At 44.0% G+C, this 18,982-nt stretch overlaps 1 protein-coding gene across 11 annotated transcripts in view; it reads right to left on the bottom strand.

Annotated features, from left to right (window-relative positions):
• FUBP3 (far upstream element binding protein 3) overlaps positions 1-16,875 on the bottom strand; it is a 49,610-nt gene extending 32,735 nt beyond the window's left edge. For 4 of the 11 annotated variants that reach the window (XM_082400788.1, XM_082400794.1, XM_082400793.1 and 1 more), the window contains exons 1-2: positions 16,642-16,810; positions 5,002-5,107 (exon numbers count right to left, since the gene is read on the bottom strand). In XM_082400788.1, the coding sequence (XP_082256914.1) occupies positions 5,002-5,107; positions 16,642-16,725 (190 nt within the window). In that variant the 5' untranslated portion in view covers positions 16,726-16,810. Of the gene's footprint in view, positions 1-5,001; positions 5,108-16,622 lie in introns of all 11 variants that reach the window. The other 7 variants (XM_082400792.1, XM_082400795.1, XM_082400789.1 and 4 more) reach the window with 4 other exon arrangements.
• Positions 16,876-18,982: the final 2,107 nt, after the last annotated feature.

The following is an 18,982-nucleotide window of genomic DNA, read 5'->3' as shown; positions in this document are numbered from 1 at the left end:
CCATGCAGCTGCAGGCACACCGGCCCTCGCCACTCCCGAGCACGGGCACCTCTCATCCCTCTTCTCTCTCTGAAAGTCTGGAATTTAAAACATTCTTTCCTCCTCACTCTTTTTTCCTCCTTCTCCTTGCCCTATGCCACAAGTGCTGAAATAAAACTTGGAAAGGACCGTAGAGATATTCTATTCCTATCTTCCTGTAAATCATTCATTTGGTAGTACCCCTAAGAATTCTCCTTCCTTCATTCCACAGGAAGACCAGAAAGTGTGGTAAATCTAAGATGGTACTACGTAAGTATCAAAGGTAAGTCTCTGGTAGAAAAGGCAGGCATATTTTCAAAGTCACTAGCATAACACTCCCCGCCCCCCAACCCCGACCCTTTGCAATGGCAGGAATGGTGCTTTATTCACCCCAAGTTGTGATTTTGGTGCCACTCTTTAGAGAGAAGACAGGAAGAGAGTGTGGTCTGTTTGAACTAAAAAAGCTCAAGGGTACGTGATTACCTAAAACTCTCCCAGAGTAAAAAAAATTGGAGAAGATGCTCTCATTGCCACTCGAAATATGGCGGGGACAATGGGAAGAGTGCCTTTTCCATCTGTCAACCAGCTCTACGTAAACAGTAGAAACCACTTGTTTTCTCCAGCAGTCAAGACAGAGAGTGGAACCTGAGACAAGGAGATTTGTTTAAGGAAATTACGGGAGGGGGGACCCTCTGTACACCTTCCTAACTGACGATTAAGCAAGTGTTAGAGTTAATCATTTGACAAGGCTGATTTGAGATCAGAGGTTGGCAAACTACGCCTGAGGGACAGCTTTCCACTTTTGTAAACAACCAGTTATTGGGACACAGCCATGCTCGTTTGTTTACGTACTGTCTAAGGCTGCTTTTGAGTGCCAACGGCAGAGCTGAGTGGGTGGGACAGAGACCATACGGCCTGAAAGCCTAAAATATTTACTACATGGCCCTTTAAGAAAAAGCCTGCCAACTTCTGATTTAGATTAAACTTAAACTTGCATTTCTAAATCAGTTAGCTAATACTATTCTCTTAAATTTGGAGCTTCCATTTCACAAAATTTCCTAAATGCTAATCATAGGATACACAGAGGGAGAACTTAGGTATTAAGCATTTATTCACTCACTGCATGAGGTAGGTAGGGAAATAAACTGTCTTTATGATCATGGCACGTGGAATCTGGTAGGAGAGGGACGTGACGTTCCCGTCACCTGCAGAATAAAGAAGATGAAATGTGCCCCAAGAAGGGGACAAGTGAACTGCTGTCAAAGTTCAGAGCAGAGTGCCATTTACTATTTCCCGATGAGGTGGGCGTGTGAGAACGGGAGGAAGAGGGGGAACAGGGAGGGAGGAAGGAGTAAAAGGGATGAAGGAAACGAAAGAAGGGAGGGGGCACCCTGAGGGGGCACGCGAGCGAGGCACTGAAGAAAGTCAAAAGGTGAGGATGAGGACAGGTTTCCAGGAGGAAGTCACATCACACCCGAGACTGAGGGTGAGCAGGAGTCAGCCAGGTAAAGGGCTGGGATGGGGGAAGTGTTTCTGGAAGAGCAAAGAGAAGAAAGCTGACTAGGCCGCTGCAGAGTGCAGAACGGGGGAGCGAGACTAGAGGGGCAGGAGGCGGTGGCCAGGTTAGGAAGGGCTGGGCCCCCCTGGTTACCGGAAGCTGCCACAAGTCATAGAGCAGAGGGATGGAACTGGTTCGATGGGCTCCAGCAGAAGCACGAAGAAAGTACTGGATGGAACCACTGTCACACCAAGACCAGCAGGGAGCTTCTCGAATCCGTAGGGTGCACCTCAAAAACCATGAGAAAGCGTGGGTGCCAAGACAGAAGATGCTGATAGTTAAAATGACCTGACCCAGGGCTTTCCTGGTGGCGCAGTGGTTAAGAATCTGTCTGCCAATGCAGGGGACACGGGTTCGAGCCCTGGTCTGGGAAGATCCCACATGCCGCGGAGCAACTAAGCCCGTGAGCCACAAGTGCTGAGCCTGCGCGTCTGGAGCCTGTGCTCCGCAACGGGAGAGGCCGCGACAGTGAGAGGCTCGCGCACCGCGATGAAGAGTGGCCCCCACTCGCCGCAACTAGAGAAAGCCCTCGCACAGAAACGAAGACCCAACACAGCCAAAAATAAATAAATAAATAAATAAATAAATTGGGGAAAAAAAAAAAAATGACCTGACCCAGAGGGGGAGGGCAGCAGAATGACTGCTCTTCCCAGATCAGGGACCAAGGCAGGCTCTGGAAGCTGGGTGCAAAGCTCTTGCTGGGTTCCAAGTGAGCTCATGAACTGGCAGTTGGACGGACAACTCACAACTGCCTTGGAACACAACTAACCCAACTCGCTTTCTACATCAGAACACAACGAACTCAAATCGCTTTCCTCCTGTTTTACTGCCTAGCACTTTAAAAAATCCTCCCATTCATACACGTGTTTGCACATCTCAATGTCCCGAATAAGCCCTATGTTAAGGTTCTTTATGGTTGACTTAAGAGTTGAAGTACCTTTAAGCAGACCCAAATAACACCTCCAAAAACTTCTAGGGGACTGAACTTTAACCTCCCAGAGGTCAAAGAACCTGGCTTCACGGGAAAAGTCTGCAAGTTCATATTGCTAAAGAAGTGATCTGATGAACTTCCGTCAAAAAATCCCAAGCCAAAACAAACAAACAAAAAACTGCAAAGCCCTCGGAAATCTTTATTGCTAAGAAAAAAGTGCCGGCATTCCTGCTTGTTGTTCGTCTCTGCTTTTCTAAACTTTCATCTCACAAACAGCAAGACTGTGACCCTTAGAAAGCTGTCGGGTAAACAAGAACGTCACTTTCCTTGACAGGATCTGTTTATCCACATGTTTATTCAAGAGAACAGAACTGGCCCAGTGACCTCACTCCTGTCAGGAGACAACTGACAAGAGGCTGGGGCAGGCCCCAGATGCCCAGCTCTCCTTAAGGTCCACAGCAAATCTCAAACTCTACACAAAGAGACCAACTTGGAGAAAAACAATTTGTGTAATTCTGTTATTTAAACAGAAGAGAGGATTAACTTTATCAAACCGTTATGTAGAACGTAAAAAGCCTAAGAGAAATTTCTCACACTTCAAATACAGTCTGTCGTCATGGTAAAACACAGGCCTGGGGATGACAAGAGACACGGTTCAAGGCGGAAAGTGTCTCCCTCAGTTCTTTCCTACTAAAGGAGACTTAATATTTTGGGGGAGGAAAGAGAAAAATTGTATTTATTCTCTAATCACAAGAACTTAGTCCCCCAAAATGCAAAAAATTATGGTTCTCAAAAAAAAAAAAAAAAAAAAAAGGTGACAATACACATATAATAATGAACTGGAGTTTCAAGTGAGAGTCTGGACTTACTGGTGACTTAACGAGCCACATTCTTTCAAATGGGTGTGCAAAGGATTAATGGGAAAAAAAAAAGTCTGCAAGATGCCAGAGGTTTCATTTGCACATTTTTAGGCATTCATTATGCAAAGGACATAGTGATACTATTCTCTGTGGGCACAAGTTTTAGACTTCAACTCCACACAGTGGGTGAAAACAAGGCTGAGAGTTGTGGAATGTATTGATCTCAATTTCTGGAAATGGTGGGCCAGAGAGACACACTGTCCATTAATGAGACATATGCTCAGAGCCAGACAACTTAGTGTTATTTTTATATCGATGTCCCATAAGAGGAACTGAAACATGATTGCCCAGAAAAGGTAAAAAAGGTTGCTTTGCATGACAGCTTTTTGCTAAGGCAAAAATGCAGATAATGCAATCACTCATGTCTGGTCTAAGAAATCACTAATGCCAATCAAATATAAGATGATCACAAGATACCGTTTCAGAGTAGCAGTGTAAATCGTCACCTTAGTTCCAGTGGCCCTGTGGTAGATTTTCTGTGAGTGACCATAAACATTAATAATTTTTTTAAATAGACAAGAACTTTTACACCCAAACTGCGGGTTGTTCCATTAAAATCTGCACCGTGTGAGTCTACATAATTATTCCCAAAAGGTTCCCACTTACAAAAACGATGGCGATCTCTTTTTTAGAATCTCCAAAGAGACCAGAGCAATTAGTCATGCCATATTACATTTTTTCTATGAACATAAAACATGCACTTTTTTTGGGAAAGGAGATTACAAAATATATACTGTTGTATACCTTGACTGTTTTTCACTTAATAATGTATCACAGAAATATGAACACATACGTGGCTGGGTACATATGCAGATTGAGGACAGGAAGAGAAGACATTGGCCCACCCACTATGTGCATATTCACGTGCAATCTAGTGTATTTCAGAATCCCTTTTACAGAGCTACTTTGTGGGAGATGAAATATGATAAAGGAAGTCCAAGTTCTCTGCAGAAACACATCTGATACTCTTTGCCAAAGTGCTGGTAATGACGCACTTCTAAGTGGTCTCAAATTCTTTTGGGGATGAGTAGGGTATATAAACAAACCAATGAAATAAACGAAGGAATGAGCAAAAGAAAAATGGATGCTGCTAGAAAGAGCCTGTTATAAATGGGAATGGAGGGAAACAACCAGCAGATAAACTGAAAAAAGGTCATCCCTCCCCTCTCCTTTCTTTAAGGTCAGTATGTAGCCACAGCCTCCCCAGAGCCATGCACCAAATCTCAGCTTTTCTTTGGAGAAAAGTGGGAACTTCAATTCCCACGTGTGCACTGAGGAATAATTGAGGGCTAAATCAAGCAAAACTCTCGAATCAGTCAAATTATTTCCAAGCTGATGCTCGAAGACTGTCTTTTACCTTACAGCCCAGCCGAAAAGACTCCCTGTATTATCAAGGCAAGTAAGAACTCAAATGCCGTAGAACTGCTGAGGAAAATCATCTTAAATACTTCCCCGCAACCAGTCTTCAGAGAGTGACGCTGGAGAAAGCTGTTAAGGAAATGGCTGACACAGACTCCAACTTAACTGGCAGGTTCACTACCACCTGAAAGGCAAAGATATTTACAGCAACTTACCTCCATCATCCAAGGGCCGTTTTTGTACTCCATAGCCATACACTGAGGGGTCCACTAGAGGTGTGGAATTATTCAAGTGAGGAATTGAATCAATTTTAGCAGCAATCTACAGAGAGAATCAGATTTAAATACTCAGTAACAAATCATGGCTCCATCGAGGGAGAAAGACAAGAGTCTTCTTTAAAGGTCTGCTACCCCATTTCTCCCCCCGACGGAGATTAATGTAAAGCAATGTCGTGACAGGACATGGACTTTGCACTATTAACTGAGTTCCCTTTTGGTCTTAGTAATAATGTCTCTTTAGAAATGATACTTCCAAAAATTTGTCTTCTACAAGCAAATTTTTAAGTCATCACTTAAAATATAGGTATACCACATTTTAAGGAAAAAAGCAGGCCAACAATATGAAGAACTCTGTTCAAAAGGTTTTAGCACAGGATTCCCTTAAGGAACAAATTCCCCAGCAATATTTAAGAGGCCATGTTTGCTCAAATGTTGACAGCTCTTTAGGAATATATTCGTCCTATTAACCTTAACCCCTATAAAGTGACGATGTGATCTACAGAAACATAAAACAACAAGCTGCTCTCCACTGGAAGTTCAAACAGCAGGGGGGTGACCATCTGTCCAGATGAGTTTGGAAAGATTCCTGCACTGGAGAGATCGAGATAACCTCTGAGAGCTATTCTAACTTTTAACATTTATCATCAAAGAACAGAACATAGTTATTAAATTTTTCCCCTAGAAACAAATGCTATGCAGAGCTTCCTACACTTATCTGCTTTGTTTCCGTTAGGAATTAAACATGATTTTCACAATAAATTAACTCTTTGATTTAATCAAAGGAATATTTACAACTGGTCTTGATTTTAGTCCCTCAGTTAAGCCTCACAAGCAAGGGGGGATTAGGGGCAGCCAGCAGAGATGTCCCAGACCTATGTCTTCAGTGGTAGTTTTCCTGAGGTTGTCCAAATGTGCCCAGAATTCTGAGACTTTCTGGGACCAACATAAATTACTTTAAACAAATAAACAACCAAAGACAATCACGATACTGAAAACCTAAGGCAGAATTTAAATGTCAGGTATCCTGGGTCAGGTCTCGTCCTTTCCATTTCCTAGTTCTGTGGTGTTGGGCAAGTCCCCTTCCTCTCTGTCTAAGATCCTCTGGGTATAATACCATCTGCTTCATAGTTTTTGAAAAGATAACAACATACTCTGAACACAAAGGAGCTCTGTACATGAGAAAGCACTTCACAAATACCAGGGCTGTAAAAGAAGGCAACTCACCCAACAAGTGCTGAGTGTCTACTATGTCCTGGGCTCTGCAGTGAACAAGAATAAGCAGGTCCTTACTCTCCCAGAGTTGGCAATCAGTGGGGAGTCACAGGTACACAAGCTAATCAGTAAACTGATCATTTCAGCTGGTGATAAGCACGATACTAATAAGAGAAGACAAGGACATACAGAGTCCTCAGGAGAGCTACTTTAAACAGGGTGATCAGGGAAGGCTGCTGTGAGCTGAGATGTGATCTGAGACCTAAATGATGAGGACGAGCATTCTAGGCAGAGGGAACAGCTTGTACAAAGGCCCTGAGGCAGGAGCAAGCTTGATAGGTAAGTTGACGTCACTAGAATAGAAGGAACTAGATGTGTTCCAAGGGGTGGGCAAGAGCAGTTCACATAGGGCTTCAGAGGTCATGGGAAGGGGCGTGGATTTATTCACTTACTTATTTATTTATATTTATGTATATATTTAGCTGCACCTCGCAGTTTGCAGGATCTTAGTTCCCCAACCAGGGATGGAGCCTGTGCCCCCCTGCAGTGGAAGCGCGGAGTCCTAACCGCTGGACCACCAGGGAATTCTGGGGCTTGGATTTTATATGGAGGGTGATGGAAAGCAACTACAAGGCTTAGTAAGGGGAGTAACCTGCTGATTTATGATTTTAAAAAAATGTCCCTGGACAAGGAAAATATCAATAGATTCTAAGGGGACAAGAGCAGCAGGACCATTTAGGAGGTATTCTAGGCCAGGAGTCAGCAAACCCCAGTTGGTGAACTACCTGCTTTGGTCAATAAAGTTTTATTAGAACAGAGCCACACCCATTCACAGAGATCATATGGTGTGCAGAGCATATATATATATATATATATATATATGAAATTTACTACCTGAACTTTTTTTTTTTGGCCGCACCACGTGGCTTGTGGGATCTCAGTTCCCCGAAAAGGGACTGAACCTGGGCCCTTGGCAGTGAAAGCGCGGAGCCCTAACCACTGGACCACCAGGGAATTCCCACTATCTGGACTTTTGAAGAAAATGTTTGCCCTGTCTAGGCTACAGATGATGGTAGCCTGGACAGGTGCTCGTTGAAAAACACTATTTTAAGTTAAATAATTAAAATACTAAGATTGTTGATAGAAACCCCATCTCTTATATTCAAATTTCAAGGCAAGTGGGCATTTGCTCTAAAACAGAATACTATATAAATCTCGCCTAACAGCATTCTACCACCAGCTTTCAATCTTGCTCTCCATATTTGTTTTGGATAAGCTTGTGGAGGTTGGCTACTTACTTAAGATGCAAAACTTATCTTTAAGGACTCAGCTCGGGAAGCAGGCAGATTAAAAGGTGAGAACACTGCAGTGGCTTATGCCCCACCAAGGCCCTTTCGTCTGTCCAATAAACTGAGCAGTAAATGGCCAATGTGAGGGTTTTCAAGATTACTGGCCCAGTTGTCTGTTTGAAGACAGACCAAAACATTGGCAAGAGACAGTAAGGACGACCCCAAAACACAAGAGAAAAGGCTATGGTTATCAGTGGAGTCCCCCAGTAGTGTGCATGTCAGATCACCCTCAAAGACAGGACCCTAAATGTAAGCTCTACAAATCTGGCACTCTCTCTACCCTCTTCTGATGAGACCTCTTAGCTTCCAGACCTTTTCCCTTCCTTCCAAATTAGCTCAGATGTCATTCCTGAGTCCTCGGCCTTCCTTATAATTTATATGGTATGTTTCATATGTTGCTGGAATGTAATTTTCTCCCCCAAGCTGATATGCCAGAAGTGTTACAATAGTTTTCTATTCCTAATTTTGATTAAATCAACAAGCGACCTTCTAAAATGTGACTGAGAATTTCAGATTTGTTTTTAAATCATGTTTGCTTCCCAATCTATAATTTGGGAAATTTTCACTATGAGAAAAGCAGTACAGGATAATGGTTAAGAGGTGTAGCTCTGAAGTCAATAACTGCATTTGAACTGCGGCTAAACAAATGTTAGATGTGAGTTTAACATTATAATATACAATTATACCATAACTTACATTGATACCACATTATATAATATGCTATAAAGAAACAATGTATTCCTTTATTCATACAAATGCTACCTTGTTCTAAGACATGATTTTAAATGCCTACTGAAATAATGAGTTAAAATTCAATGAGTGCTTACTATGTGTAGGCACTCTGCTAAGAACATTTTAAAGATGCTATCTCATTTATTCCTCATGATGATTCTTTAGGAGGTTAGTATTATTGTTTTCACTTTAGGACAAGGAAAAGTGAAGCTCAGAGAGGCTGAGTGACCTGCCCAAAGTCACACATCTTATAAACGGCAGAAACCGCATTGAAGCCCAGGCCTGCCTGACTCCAGAGTCCGTGCTACTAACCACAGCACTAGGCTAACTGCCCTTCCTCCACCTGATACTTTCTTAAACACAGTCACTTCCCGAGGACTTAAAACCTAATGATTTCCAGTACGCAGAGCTCAAGTAATTCCTCACGTCCATAACTGACCATTCTGAACAGTAGCTGCTTAAGGGAAGTGAGGTACGTTTTCAGTTAATAATGGCGTACGCCAGAAAATAGTCACAGAAGCCACGATATTCCAAGAAAACCAAGGCCACTCCAGTGCTTATCTGAAAGCAAGACCTTGAGGGGACGCTGCTACTGATTTTCTACTACTTGATTCACTTTCCCCCCTTTCTGGGGGGAGGCGGCAAGAATGGGTTACCTCACTACCTGTGCTATTTTAAGCACAGCTAATAGATGAAATATAAATCAACGTCATAGACATTTAACCTCCACTGCCAGTAGTTAGTGGAAACATGGAGGGGAGCACTGGACCAGGCATCAGTCAGGAGTCCTGGTTTTCCAGCTGGCTCTTCCGGCATACGACCTTGGGCAAGACCTTCAGTGGTCTTGCTCCCTGTAAAATGCAGGGATGAACTAAGCCAGTGTTTTCTAAAGAGTACAAAGCAATCTGGGGAGGTGCATGGATGAATGTTCAAAAATATTTTAAATAAACCTAAATTTAAAATGATTTTAAAATACAAAGTAAATAGAATACTGAGGGTTCACTGATATGACAATCATAATAAAGGTGGTACACGATTCACTAAAGTTAGGAAACATGGCAATTAATTATTCCCAGTGCACATCTTTAAGTTTTGTAATCAGAGTAGCTCACCCTATAAACCCAAACAGAAAGCTGTGAATATTTCCACAACTTCACATTTAATAAAACTTTACACTAAATGGAAACAGGCAAAGCTATCTGAATGGCGGCAAGTCATCCACACACTGATTGGGTCCATGTCCTTCAACATAGTCACTGTCGATTCTAAAGTAGAGGTGAGAGCTCACACCACCACTTAGGGAGGAGGAACCCAACCTGCTTCCCTGGAACCTCTGCTCTGAAGTCACCCAGGGTGGCCCCGCCCTGGCGAACTGACAGACTGAGCTGAAAGTCTCTACTCCCCACAGCAGGAGGACACAGTATGTGGCCAGAGCGGTCGAGCCCAGTGGCTGGGAGCGAGCAAGTCTCGGAGGGCAGGTCTGGAGCCGTGGTGCACAGAGGCAAGTCCTCGTTCTGCACCCACTGCCTAGGTTACTATGAAGACAGCAGTGCATCAAATTTATTGTGCACTTACTAAGTGCCTGATGGTGCCGTCAATTCATCTTCACGGTGACCTCAGACAGTAGCTACTAGTCTCAATTCTGTGGGATCTGGAGCCAGTCTGCCTGGAATTATACCCATGGGGATACCAAGACAACAATGTAAAGCACCCAGAACAACGCTGGGCACATCGTAAGGAACGAGAAATGTTTGCTATTTTAACCTTTTATTGAAAAATAATAAAATAATAATACAAAAAAAGTACATGGGTGAGTTGACAGCTTGAATTTTCATGTACTAAAATGCCTGTGCAACTAGCATCCGGATCAAGAAACAGAACAGAACCAGCACCCCCGAAGCTGGACTCATGACCCCTTCAGTCACTACCCACCTCCACCTCCCAAGGGTAACCTCTTAACTTCTAATATTAGCTATTCCAAAAAACAAAAAACAAAACTATCTATCTATCTATCTATCTAGATATAGATAGATGGATAGATATAGCCACCATCAATGATCTCCCTCTTACAGATGAGGAAACTGAGGTTTAAAGATGTTAGATAACTTATCCAAAGTCACTATAAGCTAGTAATTGGCAGAACCAGAACTTGAACTCATATAGACTGAATCCAAAGCTTTAATAACCACTTCACTATACTACCTCTTGGGTATTCTGCAACCATCAAGTGAGAGAACTTATATGAAAGTCCTTGCCTGGCACCCAGCACAACACAAGCTCAATGAATGGTAGCTATTGTTGTCATTAGAGATGGGGCCCTGGCTGATTCTGCCCTATTAACTGGCATTAACCAAAACAAGGAATTCTATATGTCAATCGAATAAGATATCAGCTCTTCTTAGTAGCTTTTGCTGACAACTTCATGCCACCCACATTTGGGGAGAATTAAATACTCCCTTATCTGTTTGCAAAGCACTTTAAAAACTACCTTTAAGTAGCGTGACCTCACTGAGGAAGTTGCTGGTTATACTGTCTCCCCATTACAGGGAGCTCTTTGAGGTGTGGACCTGTCTCAATCATCTTGGTACTCCCAGGACAAAGGTTCCTTGACTGGGAGCTCCAGGGATTAGCTTTAGAGAATTCATGAACCTCCTGAAATTACATACAAACTATTTAAATATTTCCGAGGAGCGGTTCAAAGTTTTCAAGAGTCTTAAAAAGGTCTATGCTCCAAAAAAAGTTCAAGAACTTCCCTAATGCACAGCAAAGCGTTTGGCACATAGAAAGTACTCATTAAACGTTTGCTAAAGTTAAAGTGAATATGGAGAAGCCTGTCAGAAAAATGCTAAGATGACCAGCTGACGCTCCAAGCTGAAATACTGTTCCAGCTAGGATCCCCCCTCCAAAGACCCTCAAGATGACATGACCATTAGTTTTCTCCCCTGTGTCCCATCTAATTCCACCAGCATCCCTTTGATGCTTTGAAGATTCTGCTGCAGAATTCTCATTGAGATGGAAAACTACCCAACTACCTCTGCAAAGGAACCGAGTCCCTCTTAGAATGCAGGAGACATGGGTCCAAGAACTACTGCATATATTAACTGTTTGTGTGCCTCCGAGAATACTGCTTTATCTCTCTTTGGCTTATTGTTTTCAAATATAAAATGAAAATTATAACCCTTGTCCTGACTATTTCACTTGGTTGTTGTGAGGATCTAATTCCACGGTAAGATAAAACCAGCAGCAAACTTGTCTTATTTATCTTTACACTGGCCCGGCATCCAGCAAGAGGCCTTGGACTCAGCAGATCCTCAAACAATAGCAGGCAATCCCCATCACTTCACAATTTCCAAGAACACTACTCAGTCTTGCAAGTGATCTGCTATCATCTGATACTAGGATAAAAATGTAGTTCATGCCTCCAAAAGTATTGGCTATTCTTTCCCAAGTGTCTTTAAAACAAAACTCCAATAAATGTAAAACATTTTCAAGAGGGATGATTAAGAGTAAAAGAATTGCACAGCAAAGCTAGGGAGAGAGGAGCTTGAACAGACACCCAACACATCAGAAAGTAAAAGAACCAAAATAATATGGCCAGAACTTTTTTCAGATCTAGCTAGATGGAAGCTCTGAATGTTGGTGAGCTTGAAGGGACCACTGAGATTATCTAGCTTAATATTTCCTGAAGTTTGATCCACAGACGGTGATTTGGTTTTATGAAAAGAGGGTATGAAGTGACAGAACTTGGGTATATTTACAATGCATATCCCAAACCCTAGTAGGACTTAATGCACAGAAGCATACTAAGGGCTCTGAGAAGTCCTGCAGTAAAGAAGCCAATTCACCTTTATTTAACCCTGTATCCCCCAAACTTCTCTGTCCATGAGCCCTTTTCCATGGAAGATCTATGAACAGCTTGTAGATCAAATGCTGGGAAAGGCCAGCCTAGCCCAAGGTCATGCAGCTACTTGCAGGAGACTCAGATCTCTTAACTCTCCAGCACAGCTCTTTCCGTCAGAAATTTAAATTATTGTATGGGCTCACAATTTGGAAAAGGATGAGGAAAAAAAGCTGCTGACTAGGCATCCCGATGGGCAGGGCAGAACAAAAGCAAAGTGGTGAGAACAAAGGCAACTCGGAGAGTCAATGCCCCGTGCAAAGGGGCAGCCGCTACCCAGCTCCTGCCAAATAAAGTCACTGCAGAACGTGGGAGCAGTATGGCCAAGTATTAGATAAAAATCTCACTTTTTACGTGAAATTGTTCCAGTTTCTAAGTGTTGGCGCTGTGTGGTCAAACAAAGCATGCCTGCAGGCCCGCTCTGAGCCTTCTCCAGCCCACAAGCCACCAGTCTGCAAACTCTGGTCTAGGCAAATTTGCATTTGGGACTTAAGAAACCTTACTTTGATGATACACATGGGTTATCAGATTTTAAAAGAAAGATAAGGAAGTCCCAGCTGAATATCAGAAAAGCGTTAGAGGCATACAGTGGAACGTACTGTTCATTTACCATCTACTTTTCAATACCAAATATGAAGTTCAGTGCTTCCATTAAAGCGCGGTGACCCAAATGGGCTCAGTCACATCATGAAAACCCTTCAACAAGAACTCGCTCTCTGTAGGGTACTCTACTGGGTCCCATCAAAGCAAAGACACAGAGCAGCCCACAGATGTCCTGCAGACACTGGTTTTCTTCAAGTGTCTGAGAAAGTTCAAATGAATGTACATGCAGGAGTGAGTCCCTTGTGAAATGATGATCTGAGCTACTCAACCACTGGGCACGTCTGAGACAGTCTCAGTGGAGTAAACTTAAAAGCCACTGAGCAGTCAGCACACGTGACTCTGCCATGAGGCACAAACATCGCATATGAGGTGAGCAAAGGCAGTATCTCTCAAGGAGTGCCCAACAGCCAATGAACACAGGCCTTTTCTTTAAATGGTAGAGGCACATTCTTTTAAAGGAAATTTAGTGTTTTTATACAGCACACGTGCCAAATCATCTACTGCTCAGGCTCGAAGTGTGAAACAGCAGCACTGGGAAGCATTTTGTGCAGGACTGTGGGACTTCGGAGGCCCCACACCAACCAACAGTTCCAAAAAACAGCGCTAGTAAAGAACAGGCTCTAGGCCTTAAAATCTGTCAAAGGTTACTTTCACTGACTCTTCAGTGGCCTGGTCACAATCATTTGGGAGCAGAATCACCATGATGCCCAACTCCATGAGGTACCAATGAACACTGTATTTATGTGAATAGAACACTCTGGAATTATGCAGTGCAGAGGCACTGACTGGGTCTAGGTCAAAATAGGAGCTTAAAGTCCTAAGAAGCCCTAGCAGTTTGATAAGAGAACGTCTATTTGGGTGATGACTGGCAGGTGGTTGGTCCAGCTCGTGGAAGGAACGCTGCTGGGAATGTGAAGTACACTGTGGTGTGACACCGTCCTGTTAAAATGCGAATGGGTGCACTTGGTGACGGATGCTACTCAACTATCAGCAGTGGGCTTTCCAGGAACGCTTTTATATTTTTAGAAAAGCTAAACAAAACAAAACAGATTTGTATCTACTCATCCATAATCTCCATGAGGTCCCCTTGAAAGCCTGACAGACAGTAGTCAGCGTAGAGGTGCAGTGTGGCCACAGAACAGGATAATCTGGCTTTAAGTCCACATCCCATTCTTATTAGGATCCTGCGCTCTCTAAACAACGAGTTGAAGAAACACTTTATTTTTGCTAACCAGCCAATGACTTCAGAGAACTGGACATGATTTTTTTTTAAACACCCAGCAGTTCTTAGATCTTCACCAGTAGGAATGAATCAGATCACATTTCTACATTTGTGTACTTCCCTACAAAATGACTATGTTATCCCTTTGGCCAAACACTATTAACTCACTGGACTTCACACTGCTGCAGAAATTTTAAATTTTATATGACATCTTCAGAGACTCCCTTCAGATCTAGGAATACCATGCTTAGAGTGATCTAACAGCAACAATTGGTTCCCTTTGTTGGAAAGAGTCCAAAGGATACAAAAGGAGGTTTCAAGATGCCAGGAGGGAAGCTTCGTGGATTAGGTGCTGGACTCTACATATGAGGCTTAATAGAAACTGCAGGTTCAAATCCCATCAGGGTCAACTCAGACTCCACTGTGATATTCTGGATAAACTGAGCACCAGACAGCTTACTGCTCCCTGACAAACTTATGAGGGCCTTACAGACTGTCCCTGGTGTTTATGAGGGCACCTAAGAGGAGAGAAAGCTTTCCAATCATTTAAATAAAGAAATGCACTGTCTTTTATCTTCAGTTACTGGGGGGAAAATCACATTTCTGCAACATGCTGTGTATACAATGGCGAGGTAGAACCACCATCATCAGATGCCCACATGATATGAGCCCCTTTGAGGTAAGCTTCACTATTGATATAAGCACACAATATTTTAGATTTCTAACATTCCATTCTTGCCCAATGCAAATCTATAAATAAACCTAAAATTACCCACAAACCTGTGTTTTCTTTAGTTTTTAAAGGCCATCAAATCCTTGGAGATAGTATCGCCCTCCAGCTGTTAATATTCGGAAGTAATACACTTACAGCACTGTCTCCATTGGGCTTACAACTGCTCCAGTCAATGGTGCATTTCAGAGCTGGGAACATTTCCAGTGAAGTTTCCTCTGCTAGTAGTAAACACCACTGCTTCAACAATCCACATTAGGTCAGCATTTAACAGAGGGTCTCCCTCCCTCTTGAGCAGGTTGTCCAAGAATATGAGTTCAACCACTGGCTCAAGAGAAGCAGAAAGTCTTCTCAATGGTTCAAAATTCATTTTATGTTCAACTACAGGCCTTCTGCAAACTGAGGATCTGAGCTCTTTAGGGTAGTGACTATAATTCTTCCTGGATACAGAGGCCGACAAGGTGATTGTCACACATCAGCACAGAGTGAAAGCCATTACATATTAGTAGCCAGTGAGAAACAAGGTTCAGGACCCTGTACGGTAGAGGAGAGCAGTGTAACACGCCGGCAAGCAGAGTGCTGGAAAGGGAGCTGGATGGCACTGTTCATCCATTACAGCCACTGGTTGGCTCTGAAGTCTAAGTAAGATGGATACTCACTATATATTGGTTGGTGCCTAGGCAGTAAGTAACAAGTCATCGGATAAAATTTTAGGCGGAACCACAGGTTTGGAAACTTCTGGGATCCAATGTAATGTCTATAGGAGCATCAGTATTACAATGAAAAGTCAGTATCTGGGAAACAGGTAGGGTTCCCTCCCCTCGAATACTGGAAAGAGGTGTAAAGACCATATCTTCAAGCGACCGAGTGGAGGCTTTCTTCTAATACAATGAGTCCTGTAGCTTTCTGTTAGGAATCAAGCAGTAATTAGTTATAGCCCAACTTTTAAAGTATCCGTTAGTATGCCTACAATTAAATAGCAAGAGACGATGAGTATAAGACACTCAGCAGAAGAAATTGAAGTGTTAGAGCTAACACTTAAGTTCACTTAAGTTTCACACACACTACAAGGACATGTTCTGTTCTAAACATCATACCAGAAACCAAAGAGTATTTCTGGCAGGTCCCATATTCATTCTCCAGGGAAGCTTGCAACCTCTTAAAAATCAGTTTATTTAAGTCTGACAAAATGCACGACATTGTCAGATGGTCAAGTTTCACTGTTGGAATGACTTCATATCACATGCTCCCTGAAAGAGGAAAAACTATTGCCCATAAGGAATTTCTACGTCTTATGGACCACCCACACCTATCTAACATCTTTCTTTCTCTCCTCTCCCGAAGGACCCTCAAAAGTAAAATACCCTCGAATTCCTTCCACTCCACCCTCGAAATATAATAAGTCTGAAGAGGATGTTTTCCAAGTTTTAAAAAGCTACTGGGCCTGAGACAGCCCCCTTCTGTCTAGACCGGGTCCTCGCCGTGAGCTCCCCTAGCCCCCTACCCTCGTAAACCTCAGAACCCCACGCTGGCTGCCCTGCGGGTCCAGCCCCGGCGTGGGGACGCGATAGGGCCAGGCGTCCTGGACAAATCTTTTCCCAGCGGCTGCAGGCACCTGGGAGACCGGCCCGACAGGCTGGGCCTGGGCCTCCCAGTGGCGCCTCATCCCTCGGCTCCTCGCGGCTGCAGGAGCCACAAGGAACGGCCGAGCCCAGCTGGGGCGTCAGCCCAGGTTACCTCCCGCCCCCAGGCCGGACCCCCTCCTCGCCATCAGGCCCGACCCAGCCCCGCCTCGGGCTCCCGTGCTCCTACCAGCCGGCCGCGCCCGTACCTGCCGGACCCGGTGCAGAGCGTCCACGAAGCCCTCGGCCTTCATCCCCACCGGAGCGCTCTGCCCCTGCACCAGCTCCGCCATTACCGCCCCCGCCGCCGCCGCCGCTCGGCTCCCCCGTCGGGCCTCCCGCTCCGCTTGGGGACCCGTAGCCGGAAAAGGAAAGTCGCTCCGCTTCCGGCGGAAGGGAAGCCGGGACGCTCGCCGACGCGAGAGGAGCCGCGTCTGCGGGGCGGGGTCAGGGCACGTGACCGCGGTCCGGCCGGAAGTGGGGGGCGGGCCCTGCGAGCGAGGCTGCCATCTGGTTTCGAGGGATAAGTTGCGATCCCTTCATTCCCAGACGTGATTTGGTCCAGGGCCGTCGATGATGTCGTGACAGACCCTTGAGGCGTGTGTGTGTGTGTGTGTGTGTGTGTGTGTGTGTGTGTCTCCCGAGGTGTCCGGCTGTCGACCGTTTGGAAACCCAGAGAGGAGTGACCTGGCTTTCCCTAGACGGCACCCTGGCTGCCCCTCTCAGGAATGACCATCGATTAGGAATACTGGGACTGAGCGCTTTGAAATGGCACCGTGAGGACCCAGAGGGAGGCTGGAGGGCAAGGAACAGCACCACAAAATAGTGCCCCACGTTTGCAGAGTCCTGGGCCCGAGTTCTTGCATCGTAATCAGTTTCCTCGAGGATGGGCTAATGCCACACCTGGGGTTGCCTAGCGACATAGTTTAGGAAGGGCACTTCTACTGGAAAGACAGCGTGGTGTCCTCTTACACATTCCTTCACGAACTCTGGGACTCTGGGGATACAGGAAATACCACAGGACCATCATTGCTTCCCTGCCTGCTGAGTCAAAACAGTATTGCAAGAGGGCTTCTTGGAATGCTTAAGTAACTTTTTGAAATGATGGTAACTAGATATAGATATTTCAAAGCAAGGGAAGGAATCTTAACGCTGGAACACACTTGAGCTTTTGAGGTGGATTTTACAAATGAGCAAACAGCTACCCCCCCGCCCCCACCAAGAAACAAGACTTGGGGGCTTGACACATTTTGTCAGTGGCAGGTCCAAATAGAGGTGCCCCTCTTTGGATTAACAAGATTGCCCTCATGATTAATATTTCCAAGCTCTATGGTGCCAAGGAATCGAATTTAATGGAGAGTCATGTTGTCAACTATTTTATGCCCATCTTGAAGTTATGAAGGAAGATGAGCACTAAGAAAGGGGAAATAAAGAAGTAAAATCCAATGTGACTTCTCTTGAGCTCTTGTGTCAGCATGATAGGAGAACTTTAGATTTTGGAAAGTAATATGAGCAATAAATGGCCAATAATCAAAGAGCAGTTCTTCATTTGTTAATGACTTCACTACTAGACTGTGAGTTCCTTTAGAGCAGAGACTGAGTCTTATTTTTCCCTGTATCCCTAGGTGCTTAGGAAACTTATTTTGAATTGAATAAAGCCAAATCGGATTAATTCCTAGATTATGGTAAAATAAAAGAATTTGGCAAAATTGCAATATTGGAGAGTATCGCTTTTGGACAAAATGTTTCAAGCCATGTAGGAAAGCACATAGTTGGCGGTGTTGCTGTTGTTGAAGTGCTATTGTGAGGCAGGACCAACACATGCCAACATATCTATTTGTGGTCCAGCTTGGGTGTGTTGAGTGTTTTAATTTGCTATCCTTGTAAAAATCAAGGATATGGCATCAACCTTCCCAAACAGGGATGGTTCTGCTGACCCAGTATCAGTGATACTTGAGTTTTGAATACTTTTAAAAATCTGAGGTAAGTAGGTTGATTCATCCAAATTCCAGCTGGCTCTCCCTATGAGTGAAAACAGGGTTATTGGCCCAAATAATAAGGCACAGTTCAAGGTTTGGTCCAAAGATCACAGAATGCCTAAGTAAGAGGATGAGGTTCTTGTTCTTCCCCCTTTTAGTTGTTGAGTAACTTTGGGCAACTCACTTATTTCTGGGGGCACCAAAGAGGAGGATGACCCAGACCCAGTCAGGTCCAGTGTTCTATGTTCTACTAACACCATAGACTTCATCATCTTAGCATTTATCGCGACTGTTTTTAAATCACTGTGTAATTATTTGTTTATTGTCTGTCTTTTCCACTAGAATAAAACCTCTGTTGAGACAGGGACCGCACTTGCCTTGTTCATTGCTCTTCCCAGTACGTAACAAAATGCCTGGCATTTTGTTGGCTCTCAATATTTCTGAAATGAATGAATGAGAATGATTTTGCCCAAACTGGATAGGAAAAGATTCTCAGAGGTTAAAAAAAAATCCACATACTCTGGTTGTGACTTGCTTTGCATATGAGACTGTCACCTAAATAAGCCATCCC

Source organism: Balaenoptera borealis (genome assembly GCF_965194805.1).
Source record: "Balaenoptera borealis genome assembly, chromosome: 8".
NCBI lineage: Eukaryota > Metazoa > Chordata > Mammalia > Artiodactyla > Balaenopteridae > Balaenoptera > Balaenoptera borealis.
This window is presented reverse-complemented; position numbering and strand designations above follow the sequence as displayed.